Source organism: Crocodylus siamensis, chromosome 7, assembly GCF_052110815.1.
Source record: "Crocodylus siamensis isolate JL-2025a chromosome 7, ASM5211081v1, whole genome shotgun sequence".
NCBI lineage: Eukaryota > Metazoa > Chordata > Crocodylia > Crocodylidae > Crocodylus > Crocodylus siamensis.
In genome coordinates, this window is record NC_143401.1 from 56,650,231 (window position 1) to 56,670,543 (window position 20,313).

Sequence of the window (20,313 nt, forward strand, 5' to 3'; positions counted from 1 at the left end):
CACCGATCTGGACAGAGCCTCTCTAGGGAATGTGCTCTTCACCGCAGTGTCAACTATAGTGATGGTCATCATTAATCCGGAACTGTACCAAGACCATCAGCTATCACGACAGAAGACACAGAGCACAGCCCTATGATGGCAACAGACTATTGATGACTGAATCCAAGCCAGTTTGAATCAGTAACTAGAGGCAAGAGGTACATGTGTGTGCCACCAGTGATGCCCAAGTCATTCTGGCCCCCAGAATATTTGAAGGGCCTCTGGTCTGTGCTCTCAGCATCTCACATGTGGTACAGGTTTGTAGCAACTATGTAACAGTGTCCCTTATGATGACAGGCCTTACCTCCTGAAGCAGAGGGGTTCAGCATTGCATTTCTAGTCAGCTACCACAAAACTATGATTGTCTACACAAGTTTAGAAGCAGAAACACAAGTTTAAACAGCAGCAGGCAGTGGCTGCCCAGCTCCAAATCCAAAATCAAATTCACCCAGTAAGTGTACTGTAAGAAGGTCATTAGTCTGGTTATTCCACGGACTACAAACCCCAGGGCAAGCCTTGGCTCTAACTTAGGCTCAATCAGACTCATCATATGACCAACTCATGTGCATCACCTTTCTTCTCTGCCTTGCCCAAGTCTTAGTTAGCAGGGAAGCTAGGTAAGAAAGACAGAACCCTCACTGGAAATCAGGTGCTGCACTTGACCTCAGCTTGTTTCCCCTAGGAGAAGCTGCAACATATGCAGCAACTGTGGGCAGAATTCACTGACCCAATCTCTGCTGCTCTGAGCAGAAAGACCAGCAGCCATCTGATGTTTTATCTCTCTCTACCTCCAGGCTGTTAAAATGAGACTTCTGCATTCAGCCATTCTTACCCTGAGGAAATTGATGAAAACATCAAACTGTGCTTCAAGAGGCGCCCCATCCACAGGTAGAGGCAGACGACAGTACCTGCCAAATACAGTAAAAAGCCATTCACTGGGAGAATAAAGACTTAAAATGAGAGAGGAGGGCTGGGAAAGTCCCACAAAGAAAGGCATAAACAAGAAACATTGTTACACATTCAGTAACATTCACTTGGTGTACTTGTACATCTAAAGACTCCAATTATGGTTATAAAGGGCAGTGGCTCTGCCATTCAGGGTTGAGCACCGAAAGTTTTTATGGGCATAGGAGAAATCCATGTCTAATATTAGGTGTCCTATAAATCTTTCTTCAAACCCTTCACCTGTTGTTCTGGGAGGAGAGAGTTGTATAGCTCCCCCTACAGCTAATGCTGCTCTCCAACAAGACAAAAAGGGCTTTTTCCCTTTCTTCCACCAGTCTGAATACACATGTTGAAACCATAAAGCCCATGTGCACTGGATGATGATGAGTACAACCCCAAGCTGTAATTATGAACACACCGTTTCAGGTCTGGCACCTTGGATTTAAAAAAAAAAAAAAAACCCCAAGCTGAGCATGTGGTGGGCTTCCTATGCACAGACCTGCCAAATTATTATGGAATAAACATGCAGAAGAAGAGAAGAGGGAGGAGAGGAACCCAAGCAATATGGGAATATCATTTATGTCTAAGCATTACCTATAAGATGGCAGCAGAAAAATGGGCCTCTTGTATACTTCTTCTGTCACATGGATGTCCTCTTCACAATGGATGCTCACAGAATGCGGTTCATCTTTGAAATGTTCAATATCTTTATAGACATAGTACGTGTTCTCACTCAGCTGGGCAAAGTCATGTATCTTCAGTAGACAAACCAAACAAAAACAATTTAAAAGCCATTCTTACTGTTTAACTTCCATTTCCAACTACATTATCAAAACAGCATGTGGCAATGCTAGAGAAACGGTGCAATTGTTTTAAGTAGCATATGGGTCCATTTTGCAAAAGTAACCTGCTACTCTGCTGAGCTCATGAGCAGTTTATTCATTAGGTACGGCTCATTGTACAAAAATCACAAGAGGCCAAAGACTGGAACAGGAAGGAAAGTATTGTAAATTGAGACTAAGGTGAACTGTAAAGCATGCAGACTCAGCACTACAGCAGAAGGAGCAGCTAGAAAGACAAGAACAGTCATACAGATGCTCCTAAGTGGAACTGCACAGCTGTTTGAATTTGGATAACTGCAAAGGCCCAGAATGGAAACCACAGGAACCCTTCATGCAAGGAAAAAAAGGTCTGTACAAGACCCTGTGCCATTTTAGCATACCAGTTTCTTAAGCACTAGAGCAAACAGAACTACATATATATTGTGCAAGCACATTTACACACACATGGCCCCTCACAGCAGCCCCTTCCCAAGACAGGACACCAGCCCAGACATAGTGGGGATTACGGAAACGTGGTTTGACGAAACGCATGATTGGGCGGTCAGTGTCAAGGGCTATAGGCTGTACAGGAGGGACAGGATAGGAAAGAGAGGTGGGGGCATGTCGCTCTATATTAAGGAGGAATACACATCCTTGTTAATTAGCAAGGAGTCAGGGGAGGGGCACTCTGAAGTGCTTTGGCTTAGAGTACAAGGCAGTCGAGGGGAAAGGGACTTAACGGTGGGAATCTACTACAGACCTCCCAACCAGGGAGAAGAGCTTCACCAGGAATTCTTGGGTCAGCTCACAGAGGTAGTGAAGGCTAAGGATGTGGTAGTCATGGGGGACCTGAACTTCCCAGACATCTTCTGGGAAGAACAGTCAGCCAGGTCTGAACGCTCACATAGGTTCTTGGCCAGAGCGCAGGACCTCCATCTAACCCAGGAGGCACACAGCCACACCATGGGAGACGCCTTGTTGCACCTAGTGCTTGCCACGGGTGACGACGTGGTGAGGGGGCTGCGGGTGCTCGACCACCTGGGCGACAGCAATCATCACCTGCTGGAATTCACCATCCAGCGCAAGGTGGCAAAGGCATGCAGTAAGGCAGCGGCCCTAGATTTTAGGAGGGCAGACTTCAATGAGCTAAGGAGGATAGTTGGAGAAGCGCTGAAGTCCCGGAGGGGAGGGGAGCCAGGTGTCCAAGGAGAGTGGTCGCTCCTTAAGGAGACGATCCTCCAAGCCCAAAGGAAGGTAATCCCAACGAGGATCAAAGGGAACAGGAGAGCACACAAGTCTCCGTGGCTCACCAAAAGTATCTGGGAATGTCTCCTTGCTAAAAAGGAGGTTTACACCCAATGGAAAGAAGGGGTCATCACCAGGGAGGACTATTCTGTAGTTGCGCGGGGATGTAGGGGGGTCGTTAGGAAGGCCAAGGCAGAGATGGAACTGGGACTAGCTTCCCAGATTAAGGACAATAAAAACTCCTTTTTTAAATACATAGGGGGTAAAAAGAAGGTCCCGGGTAATGTGGGACACTTGCAGGACGCGTTGGGAAACTTGGTCATCACACCAGACGGCAAAGCTAACATGTTTAACGATTTCTTTGCCTCCGTCTTCCTAAGTAGGGACCAGAACAGCCACCTCCCTGTTGGGCCCCCCTCGGGCCCCGGGGGAGGCACACCTGGGCCACGGGTTAGCAAGGATTTAGTTAGGGAGCTTCTGGAAGGGTTGGACCTATTCAAGTCAGCCGGCCCGGATGATCTCCACCCTAGAGTTCTAAAGGAACTGGCCGAGGTCATTGCAAGTCCCCTGGTACAGCTTTACGAGCACTCGTGGTGCTCTGGTGAGGTACAGGAGGACTGGAAGAGGGCCAGTGTGGTCCCCATCTTCAAAAAAGGCAGGAAGGAGGACCCAGGAAACTATAGGCCGGTTAGTCTCACCTCGATCCTAGGCAAACTGTTCGAGAAAATTATGCTGGCACACATCCAGGAGGGGCCAGCAAAGGACTGCATGCTTAGGGGCAACCAACACGGGTTCATCAGTGGCAGGTCCTGTCAGACCAACCTAGTAACCTTTTACGATCAGATCACCAGATCATTAGATGCAGGGGTAGCAGTGGATATAGTCCTCCTGGACTTCCAGAAGGCTTTTGACACTGTCTCTCACCCTGTTCTCATTAAGAAACTGGGGGGCTGTGGTGTAGACACCCACACAGTCAAATGGGTCGCCAGCTGGCTGGAGGGCCGCACCCAGAGGGTGGTAGTGGATGGGTCTCTCAACCTGGAAGGACGTGGGCAGTGGGGTTCCGCAGGGCTCGGTCCTCAGGCCCGCACTGTTCAACATCTTCATCAGTGATTTGGACGAGGGGTAAAAAGCACCCTGTTCAAATTTGCTGATGACACCAAGATGTGGTGAGACGTGGGCACACTGGAAGAATGCAACAGGCTACAATCAGACCTAGACAGGTTACAAGGGTGGGCGGACGAGAATAGGATGGGTTTCAACACAGACAAGTGCAAGGTGATGCACCTCGGGAGGAACAACCGGCACCATACCTACAGGTTAGGGATCTCCCCTCTTGTCAGCACAGAGGCGGAAAAGGATCTTGGGGTCATCACTGACTCCAAGATGAACATGGGCCGGCAGTGTGGGGAGGCAGTTAGGAAGGCCAACCGCACCTTGGCATGTATCCACAGATGCATCTCAAGCAGGTCCAAAGTGGTGATCCTCCTGCTCTATGCGGCACTGGTCAGGCCGCAGTTGGAGTACTACGTCCAGTTCTGGGTGCCACACTTCAAGAGGGATGTCGACAGCATGGAGAGGGTCCAGAGGAGGGCCACTTGTATGATCAGGGGACAACAGGGCAGGCCCTATGAGGACAGGCTACGGGACCTGAACCTGTTCAACCTCCAAAAGAGAAGGCTGAGGGGGGATCTTGTGGCCTGTTATAAACTAGTCAGGGGGGGATCAGCAGGCACTGGGGGAGTCACTGTTCCCCCGAGCACCGCCGGGAGTGACCAGGAATAACGGTCACAAGCTGGCAGAGGGTAGGTTTAGGTTAGTTATCAGGAGGCGCTACTTCACAGTCAGGGCGGCTAGGATCTGGAACCAACTTCCAAGAGAAGTGGTGCAGGCTCCTACCCTGGGGGTGTTTAAGAGGAGGTTAGATGAACATCTTGCTGGGGTCGTTTGACCCCAGTATTCTCTCCTGCCATGGCAGGGGGGTCGAACTAGATGATCTGCTCAGGTCCCTTCCGACCCTAGAAACTATGAAACAGTAAAGTCTTCAGAAAAGCCATCCCACAGTATAGTATTAAAATTATCACACAGTCACAATGAGTTCCTAACTGCCCTTCCTCTCTTGCCAAACACACCTCCTATCACCTCTGTTCATCAACGCTCTCAAAACAACTAGAGGAGAACTAGTTCCCAGCATCCCACTCAAAGGAATGGCCAGCTTAGATGTTCAATCACCTCTTTCCGGATTGCAAGCTCCAAGTTTTCCACTTTGACTCCTCTCTGCAGACCATGCAGATTTTCATGCAAGTTCTCCTTTCCTCTGGGTGTGTAGGGTACAAAATCATTTTCCATGCGTAGAAATACCACAGGCTCCTCACGAACACAGAAGAAGATGCACTCCTGAAAAGACACAAGTACGTACAGCCAACAGCCTTCCAACTAGCTAGCTTTGTGAAAGGCAGACGAAGGCCTAGCTGAGATCAACTTCTAGCTGAAAAACATCTGGTTAAAATTGAACCCAGGCTACAAGGAGGCAATGCAGGTAGGGAGAGAGGGAAAAAGCTTTTCCAAGACCTTGATTCTGCCATAAAAGATCCCTCTCTGTTTGCTAAATCAGTTACCGGCTTTAGAGTCCTTTGGAACACCTTATGGCTATATCTAGGCCAAAGCAGGCATGACAGTGAAAACACCTGCCTCTAAATCAGGGGTAGGCCAAATGCGGCCTACAGGCTGGATGTGGCCCACCAGGCCATTCTATCCAGCCCGCAGGGCCTCTAAAAATTTAGAAAATATTTATCTGCCCCTGGCTGCCTGTCATGCAGCCCTTGATGGTTTGCCAAAACTCAGTAAGCGGCCCTCCACCCAAAATAATTGTGCACCCTTGCTCTAATTGCACCTGTCCAGAAAGTTCTTGCAAGTCAGAGCTGACTATGCTGAGCCCCACAGTCATGGACTCTTAACTTCTATTACTGAATCACATTCTACTTAGAAGTAAAGCTCCCCAAACTGACAGTGTGCCAGGTAGTAAAGAATGCAGCAGCAATACATTTCACCCCAGACATGTCTCTGTACTGGCTTCCACTGAATACAGTCTAACTCAAATCCTCTGTCTTCTTTATGTCTCTCCATGGGCTTTGACCCTACCTACCTGAGAGGTTTCCCCTTCTTTCCATGATCAAAATCTCCCAACATAGCTACATTTTCTTAAAACTAACCTACAGAAGACTCCTCAGTAACAGGAGTCAGAATTTTCTCAGGAGCTGAACAAGACTGTGGGACTCACTGATGCAAAGAAATAAAGAGTGGCCACAGACCACCCCAACTCCCAGAACCAAAAGAAAAAAATGCTTAAGTTTCTCATTTCACAATATTGTTTTTACAGACAATGACAAATGAAAGAATCTATGCTTGACACAAGAAAATTACTTCTGACCAGGTGGTAGGACAACTTATTCTATTTTTTAAATGTTTGTGACACATTGAACTACTATGGTGACAAGCACAATATGTGAACCTAGACATCTGGGAGAGACTTGTAATCCTGAAACGCTTGGAAAATGAAGAGCTCCATTACCCAACACTGCGACTGTGCAAGTAAAACAGTAAGGAGACAGGGTTATTACTTGTCCTGTGTTCTGGGAAACTTAAAACAACAGCCTTTATGCCTTCCCTCACAGGCTCTTAGAACAGCCTTACAATAGTATAAAATTCACTGCCTTGTGTACCAGATCTCACCCTATAGCAGCTGAGAAGCCAATAAGGATGAACATGTTATTCATCTTCAAGAAGTACTTGTCCTGGATACAAGGTGGGGATGCCAAATTCTGAAAGGCTGCCTTATTCTCAAAGACAACCATTTCAGTTAGATCTCTCTACCTGAGCCACACTGTTACTTGTGTGAGTTGCGGGAGTCAACCCCACCACCCCGCCATGCCACACTCCCTGCCATGGGGCAGAGATTCCCAGCTGTTCTTCTCAGTAAAATGGGAATAAGAGGAACTAAAAATAAATTAGGAGGGCAGCAATACGAGAATATTATCTTACTTCTATCCATGCCCGACCAAGCAGAGTGGCTCTTTTCAAGTGAATGCTGGTATTCCACAAGGGAACTGAACAGCTGGAAATTTCAACAGAGGCATTATTCCTATGATCTTTCCCTTGACCTCAGGGCACAGAGCAAGGCACCTCTTGGATTATTCCTCTGGAGGTAGTTATGACAAGCATTAAACAGCTGAACTTTAAGCTGGGATTTGCCATCATTAGTTTGGTTGCGTTTTGAGTTACAGGTACAGCTACTGCATTCTCACACACCATAGAGACTCCTATCGAGACTGCACAGTACACTTCACTTTGTACTGCCCATAGGTGTCAACAGGCCCAACACGTCAATGATAATAAGTACTGTTGGAGTGATGTCTGACCTAATGAAGAATGTCTTGCATTCAAAAGTTTGTCTAACTCTATCCCGACTCTGCAATTGGTCCAACAAAAGTTGGGGTTTTTTACTGGACTCTGCAGTTGGTCCAATAAAAAATATCACCCAAAGAAATCCTTGCCTCAATCATAATAAGGGCAGACAGAAATTGAAAAAGTCACTACGTCATAACAACTTGGATGGCTGAACTTTACACTCATCACAAACAGGAGGTCCAGCATCATTTGGCTGCACTGCACATAGATGTTGCAGCGCTTTATGTAACACAGTCCACTGCAAAGCCTAGGCAAGGGCAGAGCGACAGCTCACCCAGCCTACATACTAACGAAAGATTCCATTGAACAAGTTAGCTTGATTATCCCTTCCACTGCACAAACTCCAAACTTTCAAAAGCAGAGAAAACCTCAACAATGACACTTTATTTCGCTTTAAGCAGTACTACATTATATTTTGATATAAAATGACCTCACTATATGAGACTTCAATTGTATATATGGGTTTATTTTATAACATTTGCATCCATTGATGAACAGGGTTTACTTACACATATTAAACAGAAAAATAAACCTTATAACATGTCTACTATACAGATAACTTTGCCATTGACTGTCCCCTTTCCCTACCATATACACAGACCTTGTGCCCATCATTCTGGAGTTTCTGCATCACTTGCTTGAATCCATCGAGGCTGGGCTGTCCCATTCCAAACACTGCATACCCTCCTCTTGCCTGTCGGAAATTCGGAGCTCCACAACTACTAGTAGTGTTCAATACGTCTAACTTACTGTATACATCTCTGACCATAAAATATTTCCCCTGCAAAATAGGTAGTGGAGGGGGTAAAAAAAAAAAAAAAAGGTGTTGAGTAGGAAACACACAACATATTACATAAAGCCAAACATCTACATACACCTGTAGCAGAGCAAGAAGAGAAAGAGGCAAGAGAAGATAATTTCCTCAAAGAAACCCTTCCCAAACACCTGTTCCGCACACCCCGTCTGATCATGGATGATCACAAGTGCACAGCAGAATATTTCTGCCTACTAGTACTCTACTTTCCTGTAGTGATTTACCCATTTGCATCAGCTTGCCTGTTCTGAATAACGGAAAACAACTTCAGCCCATTGTGCTATAGAGAAAAATTTCTTCCCATGTCTTTCTCCAGAAGGTCTAGGGCGTATACTCTGAAGCAGAAAACCTAGTTCCACTTGAAAAGTTAAGCAAATCACTGCTACCAACCCCAGAGCCCACATGTACACAGCTTGAGAACAGAGGATTCCATGTTTGTGAACCTGAGCTCAAAACTTTTCAAAAAACTGAAATGAGACTATTCCCATGACTACGTTAAAACTAACCTCAGCTGCCTCTCTCTTGCCCTTCCACCACCAACTAGCTCCTGACATTGGTTCCTTCCCCATCATCTCACCCACTCTACTTATGCAAAGCATTCTCTTCCAGATGCAAATCAGCCAATCCCATATGTAGAAGAAAGCTTCACTTCCAATAGCTGAAATGAAATTAACCATGAAGAAAATTGCCCAGATATCCTACCCTTCCCTTAGCTCGTAAAAGGCACTACTTTAATCTAAAAAAACCCTAACCTATTTGCTCCAGGCTCCATGCAAAAAACCCATGTTAATGGCAAAGGATGGTCTGCAGTATTTACCTGTACAAGGTAGTGTTCTGGAGTGGTTTCCGAAATCCGCCCCACTGCATAGTTGGCCTTGAGTAGGTCATCATGAATCTGGAATTCTTCTTTGCAGTTGTAACTGAAAGCCACATACAAAAGTCACAGGGTATTCAACACAAAAGGGCTTTCTCCACTCAAGTATGGGAACTGCTGACTGGAAAAGGTCAAGTGACTGAAGCTCAGGGAAGCAGAAATTTGGTTTTGAAAACCCAGTTTTCCCATCCTTTTAAATTAGGGAACTCCAAGTGTGACATATGGTCTGTAACTAAAACCATTAGTTAATTTTTTGTCATGCAACCAAAGTTATACTGTATTCTGTGCATGGTAATAACCACTTCAGATGTGCCACGCAAGATGTGGGACAAGGCATTTTCTAGCAGCACAGGGATGACTGGCTCCAATAGGCCAGAGCTGCTATTGTGGGACAGGATGGAGAGATAAATCTCTGAATCCTGTACCCATCAAGGAGTCTGCTGACCTGAGGGAACTGGAGAGAGGTGCCCAGGCCTCCCTATTAGGGGAGGAGGCAGTACAGTGTGGCTGAAACAACTCACCTCTTCCCCCCAGAAGAATGTTTGCTTAGGAAAACAAAATGCATCCTGAAATCCATGAGTCAGGCAAAGCAAAGGAAATTTCCTAGTTTTTAATGCAACAAGGGCAGTGCTCCAAGAAGCTTTGGCAGGGAGGGAATGCCGCATGCCAACTGGCTGGGGCAAAAAGACCCACGATTTACAAAAGAATTCCTGGCTTCAGCAACTCACGTAATAACTACTGGTGCCACTTTGTTGGTGATGATGGACTTCGCTTTGCTGTTGTGAAGACCAACTGTCTGGAAGGAGTGGATGCTAAGAGAGTGACGGTCATCCATGGTCCCGTTGCCGTGAATGTTCTCAAATGTAGCTGCTGAGACAGTCTGTTGAGCTGTGCTGGCAGTTGTACCCATAATCCACAGGCAACTTCACAATTCAACCAGGAAGACAGACAGCAGGCAAAGGGGAAGAAATAAGGAGAATGGAAAAAAATAAAAACCCTTTAGGGGGCTGCTCTAAAGAAGTCCCAACTCCAAAAAACAGTCATCAGACATTATACTTCAGAAAGGTTCAGGTTTGACAATGCACAGGCAATTCTAAGACACCATCTGCCCATTTAAAGACTTCCATTTATTTTAATGCTTGTGAAAGCAAGGTATTGTAGGCCCTCACTAGAGTCAGGAAGAGCATTGGCAACTCCCTGGTGAAATCCACTATATTCTTTAACCTGGGCCCATCTGTACACCCCATCATCCAGTGCACTCCGGTTCCTATCTTTGTGTCTCTCAGCCACTACTACAAGTCACACACAAAAAAAGTCATTGGTTCTTCCATTCAGCCTTGCTATTCTATTCCCATGGTTTCTCTCCAGCAGAGGCTGCCTGTCAGACCCCAGAGAACTAACTCAGACATTAAAAAACCCAAACAAAACAAAACAGAAATACCCCCAACACTTTGTTTGACAGTTATCCAAGGGAAGCTGAGAACTCTTACGGTTTCTGACACATTCTGATCCATTTCCACTTTTTCACAGAAAACAATACAAAAGTAGCCTCAAGGAACACACGAATAAGCTGGAAGTTCATGGTTCCCTCTGGCTGTGTATCCTGATTCTTGCCATTTCAGAGTAGGCTAAACTCCATTCTCACAGCCTGACATGTGGCTTCTGTCCTTCCACATCAAGGATTAAATACAAACCACTGCAATTCCTGCACTGTCCCCACAGACATCACTGCTGCCCTTGGCTCTACCATAAGTCTCCGAGTGGCCTTGGACAAGGCACCTGGCTCTGTTTTGGCCATACTCTCTCCATCTGCATCGCTCTTTGCAATCTACTGATGAACAAATGAGAGTCCTCTTCTACAGAAAAGCCAAGGAGACTGCAGAGTGAGGGATAAGGCAAAAAATAGGTACTGCCTTGTTTTATTCTTACTATTCAGCTCAGTTATCTCACCAGTCACATTCTCCTTTTGCCTTTCTCTCCATTTTAAGTACAAATCAAGGTCTAATCTGCAGGCTACCATCAGCCTGTATGAATGGGGCTGGGAAAAGGCAGTACAGGCTGTATCAAGGCCAAGAGGAAAATGATGGGCCCCCTTGATTAAAATCTCGTTTCTCCGGACTTCAGCCATATTGAACGCATCAGACCACCAGGTTTGCCAAGAGAGGGGACAGTCCAGCCAACCCTTTTTTTTTTTAAATAGAATGTCCTAAGCTCATACCTCAAGATGATGTAAAGCTTCTCAACTTAAACACTAATCTTCATACCAGTATGAGCCAACGGGCACAAAGAAGCTGGAGTTTGAACACAGGGAGGTCAGAGAGATTTGAATAATTTGGATCACAGGACAAGGGATGACTCTGGTGTTTTCCTTTGGTTGGAAAAATGTGCTCTTATTCCCACATTTTTGCTAGATGACAACACACTTTTCCAAACTCTTCCCTATGTATTTCTTTGTGGCAGGAGGGAGAAAGGGATGTGCTGTCTGCTCTGCAGCCACACCTAACAAACCTGAAACTTCCTTAGTACCACATCACTATCCTGAACAGACTGTAGAAGAGCAGACAAACATATTTTTGCCTTTTTAAGTGGTAGGAGAGTGCAGACAGTCTAGCCACCTGCCTCCCACATGTGCTTAACTGCTCTTAGCCATCATCTCAGAGTACTGCAGCAGAAAGATGCATTTAAGCGTCTTTCCAATGATAGCCAAACAGAGAGCAGTGATAGAGGCTGCAAATTAATATGCAAGAGGGAAATGGAAACAGTTTTTCTTAGACAGAAATATAGACCATCTGGAACAATGTCACAGGACACGCAGAAGAAACAGAGAGATGTACAGAAGCCAAAACATGTGCTGCAAAAAGCTGTTTCTAGTCTAGCTGTGAAACCAGGCTAAAAAGGCAGAGCAGGGATAAGCACTATACACAGGATAGAGGAACAGCATCCTGACTGCGGAGAAAGCCTCTGTTAAAGCATAGGTGTCTCACGGAAAGGCTAAATGTTCACATTTTTTCTTGTATTCCTTCCCTGGTGTTTCCAGAAAGGTGTTATCAATCATCCACAGGGCTGCCCTCTAGCACCACTTTTGGGAGGACTGCACCCTGCCCAGAAAGAGCTCATATATCCTCATGTAGCACCAGACTGTGTCTACACAGTGACGGAGGGAGGGCATTAGCCAAACTAACCCTCTTCCCTGAGTCTGATTTACTCCCTTTTCTCTCTCATATCATTATGAATCTCTTCCAATTGGGAAAGGCTAACTGGAGCAACCTTAATGCTTCTGCCAGCATAGGGACTCTCATGGAGAAGAGCCTTCCATTAGTAAAGCTTTCCAAGAGAGTCAGAAATGGGTATTTTTCTCTAAGATTTGGGGACCAAAATACCCACCTGCAGAAGATCCATTGTCTTGAATTCAATAGATCATTAAGTGTGATTTAAGTCAGTCAGCAGATGGCACCATTGAGTGGCATAAGGCTTTCCTGGCAACTGTGAGCACAAGCTGCTGCTGGCTCAAAGCAAAGATTAGCACTATTGTTTATTTTTGTGGTGCTAAGCAGTATGTTAGTTACTTCAAACACAAAGTTCCTGCCACCGGCTGAAGATGCTTTACAGCAGGAGTGTCCAACTTTTTTGAATGTGGGGCTGGATCACGAACTTTTTATCACCCAGTGGGCTGGCGAGCCATGTTCAGAGACATCACAGGAAGTGGTATCGCATCAGGAAGTGATGTCATGTGACCTTTGACACCAGTGAAGTTGTAGGGGTTGACATCGTGCTGGCTGACATGGCATGCATGCCCTGGTGCTGCAGGAGCCAACTGGCTACAACTGGGTTTACCTGGCACTGCAGGACCCGCCTGCACAGAACCAGGTTGGCACCAGCCAGGAAAAGTAGCATGCATGTGAAGCCAGCTTCCCATGTGCTGCTGGGGACAGGAGGAGGCCGGCCAGGTCCGCACGAGCCAGCAGAAGCAGCAGCGGAGCCATGTGCCACTCGGGACTGACCAGTACAGGCTTGTCTCGTCCCGAGCGGCACACGGCTCCGCCACCGCTTCTGCTGGCCGATGCAGACCTGGCCGGCCTCCTCCTGTCCCCAGCAGCACATGAGAAGCAGCTTCTTCAGGGCCTCACATGAAGGCGGCCTGGCCCGGAGACCCGCACCGCCCGGGAGGAGACTGGCCAAGGGAGCAGGCGCCATCTTGCTATGGGCGGGGCGGGGCAGGGCAGGACAGGGCAGCGGGGCTGGCTTGAAGCGGGCAGGTGGGTGACGAGGCAGGTGCAGGCTGGCAGTGCCAGTGGCTGCTGCATGGCCTCCCATATGGGGCCGCTCTGGCAGTGCAGGACACGGGCACCGGCAACCACGTGCCCCACAGCCCCGGCCCAGCATCCCCAGCTCCATGCGGGAACTTACCTCTGTCTACCTTGTGTCCACCACATGTCCACGTGCCTCCGTCCACCACACATGTGGGCAGGGCATGGGCCATGCTGCAGCTCCCCGGCCATGCGCCGGGGCAAGGGGCAGAGCCAAGGAACAAACCGCACACACTGTCCCCAGTTCATCTAATCAGGCATGGCTGGGGCAGCCCCACACCGCACAGCCCTCGGGGCAGCGGCAGCAGGACCTGGCTCACTGATGAGCCCAGCCCCGCAGGAGTTAGCAGCTTCCCTCCCCCGTGGAGCAGGCACCTTCAGCTAGATAAAATGGCTTGGCGGGCTCCATGGCAGCCTGCAGGCCGTATGTTGGACAAGCCTGCTTTACAGAGTAAATATTAAGAAATATTTAAATAGCTAAGTAATTCTTTCATAAGCCCCCCATCTCATTTCCAAGTTTGATTACAATATCTGCCCCTTGATTATTAACATGCCAATTTAATAGGCATCTTAAAAAAAAAAAAAAGAACATAAACAAACAAAAGGTAACTGAGTTCACTTAACAGCATTTCCTGCTGATGTCAACTGATACACACTCCTCACCTGTACTTATGTAACACTGTTCTTTTAATAACTCACTAAGTCTCTGACTCAGGTTCCCCGGAGTGAAGCCTCCATTCCACCTACCCAGGCATATTCTACCAGCTATTTGCTATCCTAATGCTGCAGCCAGCACAGCTCTTGCTTCTAACAGTAACTAGGATGCCAGGGTTGTGGCCATCATGTAAATTAAAGAAGTAAGCAGCACTATTCCCTTTCCTCCCCCTCACCATGCACCTCCTCCCACTATGAGCAGATGGAGATTCCAAACTGTTCCAGAAGAAGTCTATTTCATCCAAATTTACCCCCTGCTTGGCATCTGATTATATTGGAAACTCAAAAAACAACAAAAAGATAAGCATCATCCTAAACTTTGGGCTTTTCTACAGGTTTCTCTCTTTCTAGTCTTAGTTTACTTTTCCACCCCTGCCAGACATGCAGGTAAAGGTGTGACAGGATCCGATACATGATCCACACAATTGTGCTTCTTGCCATGCCACATACACTTCACTCCTCAAGTGCATGGCAGGAGGCATCACTGCAGGATTATGCATCAGATCCCACCATGCCTTAAGATCACAATCTCCCCCTGTACTACCAAACAGCAAGTTCCCAGGGTGAGAATCACCATCAGCTGATCTGGGCTCCTGGCCATGGGGGTGCAGGTTGTGTCCCCACAGCCAGGAACCTGGCTCAGCTGCGGTCTCCCAGGCTTGGAAGTGCATGGCACACCCCCATGGTTGAGAGCCCCAATCAGCTCACAGGGAACCCAGCTACTGGAAAACATGGTGCTCCCCTGCAGCTGAGAGATCCATCGGATAACAGGGCTACCAGGTACAGGGGCACACCTTTAATTAATGACATCATAGGAACCAGCCACATAGTTTTTACACATTTTATGTGGAATAACTGTGGCTTATTCCTTGTTTTATCACACCATTAACTGATTGAACATGTGGTGGGGCCACAACTCAAGGCATGATTAACTAGTCAATCACATCTTAAGTATAACATGTGGCAGGGGCCTTATACTAGCTGCTCCCATTCCACTTATACCCAGGATGGTGTGAGCAGGGCACCCCCTCTATATACCACAAGGACTCAGCAAACATCAACCCAACTTTTCCTGCAGGATTTCAATACCTACTTACAGACTAGGTCAGGGTTTTCTCAAAATGGGGCACACAGCAAGCTTCTACAGGGTACATGAGAAGAAGAAATGGGAAAGCAGAAGTGAAAAGCAAAATAAGTGAAGTAAGAACAACGGCAAAAAATAATAGCTATCTAAGGCTGTTGAAGAAATAACAGTGTGTAAGTGCTATTTTTTATCCATAACAAAAAGGTGGGGGTACACCACAGTACAATCAACTAAAAAAGGGACAGGTGACATAAAAACACTTGAAAACCACTGGACTAGGTATACAGGAGCCCCAACTCTCTGGTTACGCATGGCATCGGTAACATTTTAGAAGTCAGCAGCTCGTTGCATTTTTATAACATCAAACTGGTGCCCATCAATACTCTGGAAACTGTGGTTAAAATTAATTTGCAGAAGTCTTGAGTGCTGTTTACATGTATACAGCACTCAAAAAAACAGCAGTGTATTGATTGCTAGCTATTTCATGATTAATTCTGGTTACTCTGAGCATTCTTGACATATGCTTGGAGTGAACAGTGTACAACTGTCAGCCAGTTTGGAGATTATTCCTTTTCTGATCAAGGGATACCAACATGCATGGCTCCAACCTGTATTTGCTGCACGTGTAGGGGTGAGGGGACAGGGAGAAGACATTAAGCCAACTGTTCACATCCTCATGGCACTGGTCTTTCAAGGCTTTTGGGCAGACAACAGTTCTTTACTGGCTCCAGTCCTGTCCTCATCACAAACAGCATTGTCAGTGAAGCAGACAGGAGGCAACCTGGCAGCCTTCAGGCCATCTGTGCATACTCTCTGATATGCCAAAGCCCATTAGGAAGGCCTCAAATAACCTAACCCAGCCTCTCAAAACTGCACATCTCCTCCTCCCCTGAACTTGTCCCATAGGCAATATTTTTTTTATAAATTAAAGAAAATCCAAAAGGTAGTTTAATGAGAGTTTGATAACATATTAGTATTTCCTTTTATTTTCACATCAGTGAAAACGTCTGGGAGATTTGTGTGAATTTTAACTAGATACACACTGCTGGAACGCAAGGCACCTTTACACAGAAGCTTCAAAAAGAAATCAGGACTTCAGGACAACACAGCAATGGAACACAGAATACAGCTATGAAGTGAGAAATTAAACTATGCGAGACACTAGAGGACCTGATCCTGCACCAACAGGATTTTTGCCAATGACCAAAAGACGCTCAGATTAGAGGCTGAAGGTATGAACATGTATGTTTCCCTGGGGTTACTTTACCTTGGATTTTAATCCAGATTCAATTTATACTGGCATTCACAGAAAACACAAGGTTTACAGACAACACGACTTCTGGAGGTAACCATCCATGGCAGGTATAATTAAAAGTCACCTCACCAAAAAGTGATGGCCAGTTTGCATTAAACAAAGGCCCCTGCCACATGTTCCATTTCAGACTTGATTAACCAGTTAATCCCATCTTAATTTGTGACCCCATCACAGATTCAATAAATGTAATGGCATGATAAAACAAGGACTAAGCCACAAAGTTGTTACACTTCTTTGGTGGAATATTTTTGTGGCTAGTTCCTATGATGCCATTCATTGAACATGTGGCCAGGTACACCCCTACGGCTGGGAGCCCAAAGCAGCTGGAAGCCCTGACAACTGAGGGGTATCCCAGCCATGGGAGCTTGCCACTTGCAAGGCATAATGGGATCTGATGCATGATCCTACAATGATGCCTCCTGCCAGGTATGTGTGGCATAGCAAGACGCACAATTGTGTGAACTGTGCATCAGATCCTCTCTCGCCTCTACCTGCATGTCTGGGCTGGGCCAAAGAACTACTGCAGAAGAAACCAACTAGTACTTTGGACACACTGGCAGCATAACTTGCATCTAGTATCTTTGCCCTGGAGTGGAGTAACTTACACTAGCAAAGGGAAGAACATTCTGAGCGAGCTCTAAACTTACTCTGAAGTAAAAGTAAATTAAACATTTTATGCATATGCACCCAAACAGTGCAATGGTATACAACCACAGGTCAGAAACACTGAAACAGGGTTTGGCCTTGATGGAAAGGGTTTATCACGCAACAGCATTCCATGTGGAATGGTGCAGCAGAACTGCAATATGCTGTTCACTTAGGAATTAAGTTGTAAACTACTGAGGCTTGGAGAACTTTATTTTCAGCAAATATTTATTCCCTGAACTGAAGGTTTTGGGGAAGCATAAATGATCTTATTTATTTTCTTGCAGCTACAAACACATGGAAGTGGTAATGGGTTACAGCTGCTCTACACAACTGGCTTCCTCCCACACAGCAGAACCCAGACAAAATGAATGTTTGCAGCTGTACACCCAGCAGCTGGCTTTGAGAAAGCCACTATCATTGCAGTTTTCCCTCCTTCTCTATAAAAGCATCTATCAGCAGTTGAACTTCTCTGGAAAAATGTTGAGTAAATGCTTCCTCCCCTTACCCAAGCTACAACCACAGATCACAAATTCCACCTTTTTGCGCGGGTGGCTGAGATCCCTCTTCCAAATTAGCTATATAGTAATAAGATCCAGTTCACAACTCTTGTCCTACCTCTCAGGACCAACCTTCCAAAATTTGGACAAGCAGCAGAAACAACGGCAGAAGCAATTGTTTCACTTTACCTCATTAGGACAATGCACACACTATAACTGTGAGACCTGGAGGGAGCTATAATCTAGCTCTTGTCCACAAAATGACATGAAACGACAGTGTAATGTTAGGCTTACATGTAGGAATGGGAGAAAAGACAAGTATAAACCATATGGATTTTGGAGGACAAGGATGGAACAAAATTTTTTTTTTTTTTATTATTAATTTCTTGGCACTGCAGAGGTCACACCAGAAAATAAACTCCAAAAGCTGCATCTTAGACTTAAAGGGAACTTTACTGAGATTTTAGCTCCAGAATTACATATACATAAATCTTCAATTAGTGCACACAGTGCCATTAAGATGAGGATCTTGGCACTCTTTAATTTCAGTGAGTTAATCACCACATAGGATTACAAACTGGTGACACCCTAGCAGTGGCAACGCGCAAGAGATGCACGGAGGTGCTGGCACACCCCCTCACAGTCAGCACTCCCCGCTTAAGCGATAGGCGGGGGGGCAGGCAGGCGCATCGTACTCCCACTGAGCACTGGCCAGGGAGTGGGGGTGCGAGAAGCGCTGCTCGCGCTTCCCAGGCGGTGCGATTGGTCACAGGGGGACCCCTCCCCCTGGTCAATGACTGGCCACTGGTGGGGCATGTGTCCCCCTGACACAGGGAGCACCAGTCACCCACACACCCTAGCAGAAAGATGAAGTGGCCTCCCTGAGGTGTCACAGCAGACTGAGGGCAGAGACAAGTCAAGAACCCTGAACTGCTCATGCGGTGGCCTGCTCTGATGACTAACTTGCAAAATTGAACCTGCCTCTGCCTAATTTAAAATAATCCTCATGACAAGCAGCTGATTTTTTTTCCCCTCAGGTAAACAAACATAAGGGCAAATCCATTTAGATGAACACAATCCTAGGGTTCAGCCTGATGTTGCAACTGAAGGTAAAAGCAATATTAAGATTTTTTTTTCCCCCTACTCCCTAGTCTCTCAAGTGAAGTGAATTCCTCCACAGTATTTCAACGCTTACGGTCAAGAAATAACTTTGTAAAGCAAGACAAATTCTGGACTATAAAAGCCTCAAGTGTCTCTCTCTTCAAAGAAAAGGTTAGTACCAGATGTTGCATAAAAAGAGGGGACTGGTTGTGACCTAGAGACAGTTCATAGCAAGCCTTTTGTTGCATTCTTCCCTTATGATTTAACACCGATGCAATTTGCTCTTTTGCTTGAACTAGACCAAGGTACTTTTCTTAGATCCAAAACAAAATCACCGGGTACCACAGAACTGGAGCTCCACCAGGCAGCGGAGCACACACACTGGGAGTACCCCAGTACCACTGGTTCAAAAGTTGGACACACTGTTCCATCCCCTTAGAAACATTTCCCCTACTGAGACCAGATCACAAGAATTTTTATTTGTCAATAAGAATATTCCACTCCTTCCCTTAAACAAAAATAGCAGCTATTCTTCTTCTCTGAACATAACAAATATCTAATTAATGATTTCAAGGAAAGGAACAGCAGATTACTTTTAGAAGTACATTGTTCATAAGACAATCAGCATGATAAAGACAGCACGGAGACTAAATTTTTTCCCCCCAAGAAACAGAAGATTACCTCACTAAAGTTAATAATATAATCTCACGCATATATGCATGGAGACTCTTTCTTCCCTGCTGGCAGCGAATGTATTGGCTGTAAGCCTTCAAGTGAGACTTACAAAACCTCTGGGATACAGCTGGCTGAAGTGAGCCTTTTCTACACATCAACCAGACTGGAAGGAACTGAAATAGCAAGAAAATGATCTTAAATCCATTCACATGGTTGCTGAGAGCATTTACAGAAAGGCCCCCCCCCAGGGAAACATGACGCCCTGAAACAACTGCTGACACTTCAGACAAAACTTTGAAAAATGTTCTATTTAGAGTCTGTTCTGCTTCGGTAGCAGATTTTTCTTGTACTCCGCTTTCTTGTTTCCTTACTATGAAGAGGTAGTTGTATGAACACATATTCTTTGTTTCTGAAAATCTTGTTGGCTCCTGGTCTTCAACTCTGCTTAAAGAGTGAAAATCCTCTGCAATTTCAGCCTTTTCAGAGAAACCACCAATAACCCACACCAAGAGACCTGATCCAAAGCCCACTGATGGCAGTCTTATCATTGACTTTAATGGACTGAGTCAAGATCCCCTGGCATATTCTACCAGCCCCTTTCCCTCAGATTTCAATACTCTCATAATGCTTTAGTAAATTTTGCTAGCCTTTTAAAATCCTTGCCCATTCAGATTAAGCCAAAGTTTCTTTGGGGACCTCACCACATGATCCCCACAGAGAGCAAAGCAAAAGTGTGACAAAATGTAAGTTGTACATTTACCCTCAAT

The 20,313-nt window shown here is 46.0% G+C and overlaps 1 protein-coding gene across 3 annotated transcripts in view; it reads right to left on the reverse strand.

Moving 5' to 3' along the window:
* The window catches only part of PALD1 (phosphatase domain containing paladin 1), a 199,068-nt gene that overhangs the window by 118,599 nt on the left and 60,156 nt on the right, over positions 1-20,313 (reverse strand). For 2 of the 3 annotated variants that reach the window (XM_090057409.1, XM_090057410.1), the window contains exons 3-8: positions 9,934-10,128; positions 9,149-9,251; positions 8,119-8,298; positions 5,283-5,447; positions 1,579-1,739; positions 872-947 (exon numbers count right to left, since the gene is read on the reverse strand). In XM_090057409.1, the coding sequence (XP_089913535.1) occupies positions 872-947; positions 1,579-1,739; positions 5,283-5,447; positions 8,119-8,298; positions 9,149-9,251; positions 9,934-10,115 (867 nt within the window). In that variant the 5' untranslated portion in view covers positions 10,116-10,128. Of the gene's footprint in view, positions 1-871; positions 948-1,578; positions 1,740-5,282; positions 5,448-8,118; positions 8,299-9,148; positions 9,252-9,933; positions 10,129-19,552; positions 19,679-20,313 lie in introns of those variants that run through there. The other variant, XM_090057408.1, reaches the window with a different exon arrangement.